The sequence below is a fragment of the Hypanus sabinus genome, chromosome 17 (genome assembly GCF_030144855.1).
Source record: "Hypanus sabinus isolate sHypSab1 chromosome 17, sHypSab1.hap1, whole genome shotgun sequence".
In the NCBI taxonomy this organism is placed as follows: Eukaryota; Metazoa; Chordata; class Chondrichthyes; order Myliobatiformes; family Dasyatidae; genus Hypanus; species Hypanus sabinus.
In genome coordinates, this window is record NC_082722.1 from 31,271,430 (window position 1) to 31,281,688 (window position 10,259).

General features: G+C 41.3%; 1 protein-coding gene across 2 annotated transcripts; it reads left to right on the forward strand.

The window, feature by feature from the left end:
* The first annotated feature begins 1,472 nt into the window (after positions 1-1,472).
* On the forward strand, positions 1,473-9,127 carry LOC132406800 (leukotriene B4 receptor 1-like). Of its 2 annotated transcripts, none has more exons than XM_059992794.1 (2): positions 1,473-1,707; positions 3,102-5,535. In XM_059992794.1, exons 1-2 carry the CDS (start codon positions 1,659-1,661, stop codon positions 4,106-4,108), a joined length of 1,056 nt encoding a protein of 351 aa, XP_059848777.1. In that variant the 5' UTR covers positions 1,473-1,658; the 3' UTR covers positions 4,109-5,535. The 2 variants fall into 2 exon arrangements, 1 of the variants encoding a protein (XP_059848777.1); XR_009516242.1 differs by lacking the exons at positions 1,473-1,707; positions 3,102-5,535 and adding exons at positions 5,538-6,670; positions 6,763-9,127.
* The last annotated feature ends 1,132 nt before the right edge of the window (positions 9,128-10,259 follow it).

The window sequence follows — 10,259 nt, forward strand, 5'->3', positions numbered from 1 at the left end:
ATTGGCTGGAAGAAAGCACAAGCAGCAAGTGACCATCACACGACATCCTGGAGACTGAGGCCGGGGCTGTGTCTCCAATCGCCTTTATACTGGGGTCCATGGGAGGAGCCACAGGAGCAGTCAGCAGGGGGGGGCGTGTCCAGACAGGTATATGTAGTTCACCACAGTGACAGAGTAAAAGCTCAAGTTTTTAAAGTTTTCACAAGCCTGCAAAAGGAGATACTGCCGTCCTTTGCTGCAAATGCGATGGCTTCATGGCCCGCAGTTCCCTGGATCCACGTCACCACTCTGCGTCCTGACATCAGTCACTGACGTCCCAGCCCAGTCACGAGGCTACGTCGTGCTCTCCACGAGGCACAGGTGGTCTCTCTTCCCGCCTGACGGGAACATGGTCCTGTCTTCACCACTACCATAAAGGGTATAGTAGATTATACTGCATACAACAATCAGAGACCCTCTAAACTGGCTTGGAATTAGCCCCACTCCTGGTACCAAATGTTGTAGCCCGGAGAAAAGTACATACTCAGGACAGCAACTACTCTTTCGGGTTTTAATTCCTCTATCTGTTTTAGATGTCTAAGTGCCAGAAGAGGGTCTTAAAACAAAATGAATGACTCTACAATCAGATCCTGCCATTACAGTCTCCTTTTAACCTTCGATCCACATACTTGTGTCTCGACCAGTTGCGTATGCAGTATAAAAATAGAAAGAAAACCGCACAAAACTAATACAGTACTAATATGGTAGTGGCAATCCTGAAAGAACACTACACAGACAACATCCCTGTATCTTATACACAGCAGCAAAAAATGTCAGCGAATACATCTCATCTAAGATGTCCGCTACTCTTTAGTACACAGGTGCTGAACGCCTGAACAGAGACCAAACATTCATGTTGCACTGTCACATGCAAATCAGTCGTTATACAATAAAGTTAGACAAAAGGTACACTTCGGCACAACTTTTACAAGATATTGCCTGGTAGTCAAGTTACAGGAAAACTGACCTGCTTGGTAGATTGCAAGCCACGCTATCCAGCGTCAAGACCTTTACTTGTGAAAATCTAAAGCGTCCACACGTAAAACATGTCAAATTACCGATATTCCAGATTCGCCAACAAGCATAAACGAATTCACATAGATATCGTCAATTAATGCTCACCTTTCCTCACCGTGCCTGGCATCCCCGGGAGGAACTCAATTCCAAAGCCCCACCAGCTCCTGCAGCAGAAAACAAAATGGTCTCCCCACTATCCCGCAGGTGTGTAATGACGTCACCATCTCCACTTAAAGGCACAGGCAACTATTCTAGCATTACCCGGATGAATGACTGAGTACACTTTTTAGCACTCGATGGTCACCTGGTTACATACATAATAAAGAACTCCAGTTCCCAGTGTGCAACGCAGTGGTTCACCTGGAACTGGAAGTGACGGTGCTGAACGGCTCACACATGCTCTTGGCGAGCTGGAGTGTCCCAGGTAAACCTGAAGCAATGATTGTTAATAAATGTGTTAACATTCAAACTCACGTGAAGTTTTGTCTTTTATCAAGGACAAACATAACAATTTACACCAAGTTCATAAAGGGGGAGTTCATATCTGGTTGCAAAAGTTTTGGCAACATCTGCTGAGATCCATATGTGATAGTTTGGCAATCATGAACTCTGTCATCAGCAGGGACATCTCTAGTGCCCAGAAAGAGGCAGGTAAGGAAAATTTGCTGTTTCCAATCCCTCTTTCTATAAATCCTCATACACAGGAACTATGTTTGTAGAAGTCTGAGGTAGGCATCTCATTTTGCAAATTACAGGTGTGGAAGACACAAAATAACTGAGCAGCACACTGCAATTAGTCTGCCTGTCTACAAAGCCACCAGCTGAAGATCAAGTCAATATTTATTTGGATACAAGATATGGGAGTCACTGGCAAGACAGGCATTTACTGCCTGCTCCAAAAGGTTTTGCTTCTCTGGCTTTTTTCAGAAGACAGTTAAACACATTACAAGGTGTTTGGAGCCACATTAAGACCATCTAGGTAAGGGCAACAGACTTTCCTCCCAGAAGAGTTATATTTATAATAATGATGACAATAGCCATTTATTCAAATTGAAATATTGAGGATGATTCCTCCTGTGGGAAATACAGGCTGCGCTTGAAAGTGGAGATGACGTGAATGTTTCCCTCAGAGTCTTTGGAAGGACATGGATGTGAAGTCTTATAGGCAGAAAATGAGGAGCAGGTTGTAGCCAAACTTACATAACATTTAAGTTGAAGGAAATAATTTTCTCCAATTTCTCATTAGGGGAAGTATAGGACTACAATAACTTGATTTGAATTTATTACCACACTGTTCTGACAGTTTCATAATGGAACATACAACAAGTTGCAGTAAAACATTGCCTTTTAAATAGCGTGCTGAAACATTGGCTTTGGGACACCATAAATGTAACTGTTAACATTCATCTGTCATTTGGTTCACAATGGTACTGGTCTGATCAGATTACTCTGAGCGAATATGCTGTCCTTAAAGTGGGTGAAGAGTTTGAATTGGGAACATGTTGCAAATCAATTTTCAGTCTTTTAATTTCTTGCTGTAGTTGTGGCAGTAATGCAGTCGCATTCTAAGATACTGCAATTATTCAACAGCTAAAGCATTTCTTCTGCATTCCTACTTATTAACAAGTGAAAGGCTCATAATAAAAGCAGATTGTTGTGAGTCAGTATACCAACTTCCTCTTATTGTCTGCAGTAAATGCTTGATTTTACTTAGAGAAATCCAAAGGTCAAGAAATACTTAAGAGAAATATAATAATAAGAAATAAACTGAGAATTAACAGTGAACTAAGAGCTTTAAGCTTTAAGAAGTTAACTTAACAGTGAGTCCAGCAAAAGAATCCAAGGGTCATTCCAAAGAGGTAAAATAGTTGATTGTCCCTCAGCTGTCAGTTCCTTATCTTGAACTGTTGGCAAATGAGGTTTGGTTTGAATTTTGTAATACATCTCATGACACTGAAAGCAGAAACAACATCAATTTGTCAATTTCTTGAGCAAGTTTCATTTAGGACTTGAAATCTTACTAAACAGTCTTGTGTTGTTGGCAGCTATGGAGCCAACAAACAGCACTGCAGCAATGGATCAGTCGTTCAACAAGGAAAGTGGCATCACAGCAAGCATCATCCTTGGAGTAACCTGTCTCATTGGAGTTCCAGGGAATTCTGTGGTTATCTGGGTTATATTGTTTAAGATGAAAAAGCGGCCATCCACAATTCTGCTGATCCTGAATCTGGCCATTGCCGACCTGGTTGTCCTGGTCACTTTGCCATTGTGGATTTATTCCATCACCAGCAGCTGGGTCTTTGGAGAAGCCTCCTGCAAAATCCTCAGCTATCTCATTTACTGCAACCTGTATGGCAGTGTGTTCTTCATCATGCTGATGAGCATCGACCGCTTCATGGCTGTCATCTATCCATTTGCTTCACAAAGGTGGCGGAAGGACAGCATCATTTGCAAAGTAATAGCCGTTGTTTGGATTCTAGCTTTTCTCTTTGCTGTTCCTATCATTCCAATTAAAAGAGTTCAGATGGTAGATAACAAGATACAATGTTCAGCCCGTGACTATGACTCTCAAGCTCAACAAATTACTTGCCTCGCACTGGAGACATTTGTTGGATTTGTGATTCCTTTTACTGTGCTCACTATCTGTTATGCATATGTTGCAAGAAGGGTGAACAAAATGACTTTCAAGAGTAAAAACAGATCGGAAATGCTAATTGCCAGCATTGTGATTGCATTTGTTATCTGCTGGCTTCCTTACCACGTCTTCAATGTGATTGAATTTGCTTCCCTGATGGTGAGTCCAGATTCAAGTGCATTGGCTACATTGGAGCACATTTCTGAGATTGGATCATACGTTACTGGGGCATTGGCTTTCATCAGCAGCAGCATTAACCCTCTGCTTTATGCATATGCTGCCAAGAGTTTGCGGAGCGGCTTTCGATCTTCAGTAATGGTAAAGATATTCGAGCAAATGGGTCACTCCACCACTAAAGACGAATATACTATGGAACGTATTAATGAGACAAAAGTGGAAAGCATCCAAGATCTATAAACCTTTATTGTGCTGTTAATGAAACGTTCCATTCTGTCCTGCATGAATATCAAAGGCAAAAGGTACGTAAGTTAAATGTAGCAGAGATAACCAGATCACTGGTGCTGAACCTAATAGATGCCGTCTTACCCAGAAATATACATTACTTTGTGAATCAACTCAACTGTAGTAAAGATTCTCATTGAAAAGTTTGCTGCAAGCTTATACTAATTGGTTACATCTTGTGTGTCACAGAATTAGACTGACACTTTATTAGATGACTGGATGTACTAATTCCAATGAAATAATAAAAATCATGTATTTTTTCCCATTTCCTTTCTAATATTACTTCAACTCTTTAAACAGTTCTTCCCTTTTGCACAAGGAACACTGTAGTCAATCTTCTACAAATTGGCTCTTTATTCGCAGCAAACCAATGTGGACTAAAAATAGACAAAGATTTCTATCTGCGAGGAACCAAGGGACTACGTATAGAACTTTTAAAACAGACTGTGGACTAAAAAGAAATGCTGAGGAATTGCTCATGCAAGTACAAACAGGATACTTGAGTATTGTTGTTCTCTGTGCCACTATGTGTGACTACCAACAAACATTAAAATGGCGACACATAAGGAATGAAAATGGTGTCCATCCCATTGCTGTTTGTGCCTCCGGCAGCCTTTGAAAGTGGGAATTATCAGAACCTTCTCTATCTTCCGAACTTGCAGAATACTTACGTACTCAGACTCTGACCCACCAAAGCATTTTTGTTGTGCTAATAACTGAACATCGATCACTTCTATATTTCATATAGTCTTCCAAATGCAGAAGGCTATCAGGATGGGACAATCAAAGGGGAAAGGATTGTATTAATCAAATCAAATTGTCAGGGATGTGATTTCTGTGATTCTGTTTTTGTATTGTGATTCACTTTAACAACTTGCAGGTAGTTGGGTCCGATGCCTGAAAACATGAGAAAACATTCCTTCAAGTGATTGCTTGAGTAGGTTAATATTTTAAAGAGTGAGTAATAGTTAAAGTTGAAGGGCAGCCTCAAGGGAATTATGCAGAGGGCAGGGCTCCTTCGGGTGATCTCTGGAGTGCCTTGTGTTCCAAGGCAGAGTTACAATTAAGGGCTAATGTGTGTAAGGTTTAGAGTTTGGAAGTCATAACAGTACACAAGGGTTTATAAAATTTAATCTTCAGTAGTTCTAGATAACATTTTACTTGCAAGTTTGTTCAGTCTTTAAAATGTTTTAATAGAATTCAGAGCCATGCTCCTCTGTTGAAATTGTTAAGCATTTGGATTGGTGCGGGCAGACCACAGAGGTCAGGTATTAGAGGAATCAATAGATTTTCACCTGCTGTGGTCAACACCTGTGTATTAAACAGTTGATCTTGAGCTTTTAATTTTAAAAAAGCAATATATCCGGAAAGAGGCAAAACTGGGTGCAAAGATTGGGATTAAAGGAAAGCAAGAGAATTGGACTCTGGAAATCAGAGGCCATGAACTGAGGGGAGAAATGGGCTGTTGGGGGCAGGGAGCATAACAGAGCAGCCACCCGTGACATATGGCTCAATGATGGGCAGGATTGATATTCCTAGTTGAAGGGTTCTTGGGCGAGGTAGGTGGGTGGCAAGGGCTTGGAGAGGTGGAGATCCAGCAAACAGGAAAGACTTACAACTGTGAAGAGAGGTAATATACAGAGAAAATCGACGAATGTTGCCACTAGGTCAAATTAAGAAATCAAAGAGGGTCAATCAGACATCCAGGCATATTCGTAGGCCATTTAACACTGAGGCAGCGATAGAAGAACAGGCATGTTGACACATTAAAGAGAACTTTTTAATAATCAGTACATAGTAGACAGTCATTAATAGAGCAAAGCAGATGATTGATCTCAAGATGATTACTCCCTAAAGTTACGAAAGCACAAGTAACATTTCTGATGAGATTTCTGCTCAAGAGAAAACTGAACATAAGACCAGTTCAACATAGCACATGATAAAGCTGGTTCCATTATTACCATTTCCCATTGTGTTTATGCTTCATTTGAATGTGAGTGAAGAAACAATCACAATGTTTCACGTGCCACTGACAAAGTTTCTTCAGTTCCTCCTTCACTGCTCGAAGTGTTTGGTAATGAGAAGTGAAATTGTGCTTTATTCAGTTACTTTTAATAAACTTATCAAACTAAAACTCTCTGAAGTGTAGATTTACAATATGCCTGTTGGATGCTTTCTGGGATACTGTGCTTGGCAAAAAGAGAACTTCATTCCTCCATCCTCTCTTGTGTGGGGGTGCAAGCTCCCACATTTCTTTCTAATCTCTTCAAATAATTACTGATTAGTACTGAAAAGCTGCTTTGACCTTTTTCGCAATAATCCATTTGGAATTAGAATTTTTGGCACAGGCACCAGGATACAGTGAAAAGCAAGACTTGCATATTGTTGATACAGATCAAATCATTACAAAGTGCATTGAAGTAGATCAATGTAAAACAGCAACAAATCAGAATAAAGTGTATCAGCTACAGAGAAAGCACAGTGTAAGTAAACAATCAGGTGCAAGATTATAACAAGGTACGCTGTGAGATCAAGATTCCAATTTATTATTCTAGAAAACTATTTAATGATCTCTTCTCCACTACTGTAAATTTGCCTTCCTTTACTAGGTGATGAAGCGAAGGGAAGAATGTGCCATGAACGGGTAACAATCAGATTATTGGATGAGACCTAATGACAGTTTGAACGAACTCGTATTTAGGAGATATTTGGTTCTGACGGGGGCCTCACGATTCTCTTTGATTGGCTTTATCTACTTGAAGATCTAAGTACCACGTTCTTCTGCACAGAGGCACAGAGGTCGGGTTTTATGTAGATTCAGTACTGTAAGTACACTTCCTGAAGCCTGTGATGTATTTCAGTAAACATGTGTGCAAAAACACCTGTGTGCATGCACACACATACAATTCCGATTGAAGTTAGAGACAGAATTGGATGCACATCAGCTCTGGTAGGGTTTGCAGGCCATTAATTCCTACAAAGTAAAACCTAGCATTATGAATGGCTGTGATGCTTCACTCCCAGATGAGCTTCATGTCTTTTCTGTGTTATGAGTGATGGACAGACCTGATGGGCAATGGGGTGCAGAGTTAACCATTCCCAACCCCCCTCCTGAGAACTACGAACTATTGCTGTTGCTATGTTGCTCATGAGAGAGAGAGAGATAAAGTCCAGGCAAGAACATTTGCTACAGATAAGAGGGGGAGAGAGACTGTTGATTTATTGTATTATGACTCTTCCTGGATTATTTACCTTCCACTACAAGGACTTTACTTTGCTCGTTAGCATTCCTCAGGAGATAGCAGGAGTGGCCTGATTTGATGGACACAGTCATTCAGAGTTGATGGTTAGCTGAGACCCCGTGAGTGGGGATAAAAAGACAGGTCTGGAGAGACACCCTTCAGACACACCAATGGACACTGACTGAGTGTTGGGAACCCACAGAAAGGTGGGGGCTTCAGAGACCGAACCAGGAGATCGGTCAGTAAAGCTCACAGTGTTACAGCAGGGCCGGTGAGGACTTGTGTGTGTGTCCACTCATGCCAGAGTGATGAGTCCACCACAGAAGAACGGTCCAGCTGAAGACCAGAGGGGTCATAAATGAATGGACACAACGATACGACGGATTAAGAAAGCCACAAAAGGTTTGCCTGCCACAGCTGTTGCTGTTACATTTCGCTCGCTCTCTCTCTCTCTCTCTCTCCAATGATTTCAACACAACAGCCATAACCACTTCAGCATTTATGAACTGAACTCTATACTTTCCCATGACAATTAATTTACCCCTAGACATCGATAGAGCTTGTTTATTATTGATTATTATTATTATTCCTACACTTTTAGGTTTATTACTGCAAACTTGTTTTGTATGTATATTTGCATTTTTGATATTGTATTGTGTAGTTTACTAATAAACACCTTTAGTTTTGGTACCACCAGACTCCAACAGATTCTTCTTTCTCTGCTGGTCAGACACCCAGTTATGGGGTACGTAACATCTGCATGCTTTGAAATGGAGATTAAAACTATACCTGAGCAGAAACTACTCCCTGCAGCATGCGGCGACTCTATGATCTCTGCCTCAGACTATCTTTCAAGAGGGAAAACCCTCGCAAGGTGTCAGGCCCTGACGGTATATCTGGTAGGCCAGTGCAAACCTGTGCCAGCCAACTGGCGGGAGTATGAAAGTATTTCCTTAGTCTCTCACTGGGAGACACGGTCAGTGCGGATCAGAAATAACATCTCCCCCTTGCTGACAATCAACACTGGATGCACACTTAGCCCACTGCCTTACTCTCTCTACACTGACGACTGTGCAGTTAGGAACAGCTCTAACACCATCCATAAATTTGCTGATAACACTATTGTTGGCAGAATTTCAGATGACGATGAGGAGGCGTACGTGAGTGAGATAGAACAGCTGGTTAAGTGGTGTCGCAACAACAATCTTGCTCTGAACGTCAGTAAAACCAAAGAATTGGTTGTGGACTTCAGGAAGGAGAAGCTGAGGGGCGCACACGGCGGTGGAAAGGGTGAGCAGTTTCAAGTTCCTGTGTGTCATCATCTGTGAAGGTCAATCCTGGGTCAACATATTGATGCAATTACAAAGAAGGCATGACAATGGCTACATCCTATTAGGAGTTTGAAGAGTCTTGGTGTGACACCAATGACCCTTGCAAATTTCTATAGATATACTGTGGAGAGCTTTCTAACTGGTATGGAGGGGCCGCTGCACAGAACTGGGAAAAAAGCTCCAGAAAGTTGTAAGCTCAGCCAGCTCCATTATGGGCATGGGCATCCCACCATCAAGGACACCTTCAAAAGATAGTGCCTGTAAGGGTGGCACCCATTGTTAAGGACCCCCATCACCCAGGCCAAACTGCTATCAAGAAGTTCATACAGGAGCCTGAAGATGTTTCAGGAACAGCTTCTTCCCCCCCTCTGCTGCAGATGTTCTGAATAGACAATAAACCTATAAGCATAACCTCGCTGTTTTATTTTGCTCTCTTTTTGCATTACTTACTTAATGTTTTATATATACTTATTGTCATTTACAAGTTTTTATTATTATTATTATGTATGGAAATGTACTGCTGCCATGAAACAAGAAATTTCATTCCATCTGCCAGTGAAGTGAGTGCCAATATGCCTCTCTCTCTCATTTATCCATTGATTACCCAAAATAGAGACCAGGTATAAGAATTCAACCCATTCTGGATGTTTAATTCCAACTAGCTTTGACTTTCACTATATGCATTCAGTGATATAAATTTTTGCACCCAGCCAATTTGTCCAGTGCAACACTTGAGTCATAGGCAGGAGATTCCATTAATCATCAACTGCTCTATTATAAAGGACCAGTTCATAAGCTTCACAGAAGCTGTACTGCCTTAAGCAGTGCTCTGATGAAAGCGTTTCAGTCACTTTGTGCCATCTTCAATACCCGGCATTGCTTCTGTTTAATCGACTGGATATTGGTGAAAGTGGCCCGGAGGGTACATCTCTAAGTTTATATTTAATCAGTTTAACATTTGGATTAACATGCAAATGTGCTTGCTGCCCTATATTGTCCTTGAAACTTCTAAATCAGCAATTTCTTTAAACATGGTTTTAATGTATTTACATATAATATACTCTCAGTGATCATGTTATTAGTTACCTGCTGTACCTAATAAAGTGGACAGTGAGTGTTTGTTCTGGGTCTCCTGCTGCTTTAGCCCATCCACTACATGGTTTGACATGTGCATTCAGAGATGCTCTTCTGCACACCACTGTTGTAACACGTGATTATTTGAGTTACTGTCACTTTCTGACAAAGTGAACCATTAACAAGGCATTTGTGCCCACAGACCTTCTGCTCGCTGTATGTTTTTCTTTAACTTTTGCACCGTTCTCTGTAAACACTGGAGACTATTGTGTGTGGAGATCTGCAGTTTCCAAAATAGTCAAACCACCTGTCTGGCATCAAAAAACCTTCCATGTTCAGTGTCACTTAGGTCACACTCTTCCCCACTCTGATGTTTGGTTTGAACAACAACTGAACTCATGCTTTTATGCTTTGAGCTGCCGCCACATGGCTGGCTGATTAGAGCTTTGCATTAACAAG

What these genes read in the sequence shown, in the direction of transcription:
- LOC132406800 (XM_059992794.1), top strand. Translation starts at nt 1,659, where the DNA reads ATGAACTCTGTCATCAGCAGGGACATCTCTAGTGCCCAGAAAGAGGCA. An exon ending in TAGTGCCCAGAAAGAGGCAG is followed by an intron (nt 1,708 to 3,101) that starts GTAAGGAAAATT and finishes TGTTGTTGGCAG; the next exon opens with CTATGGAGCCAACAAACAGC.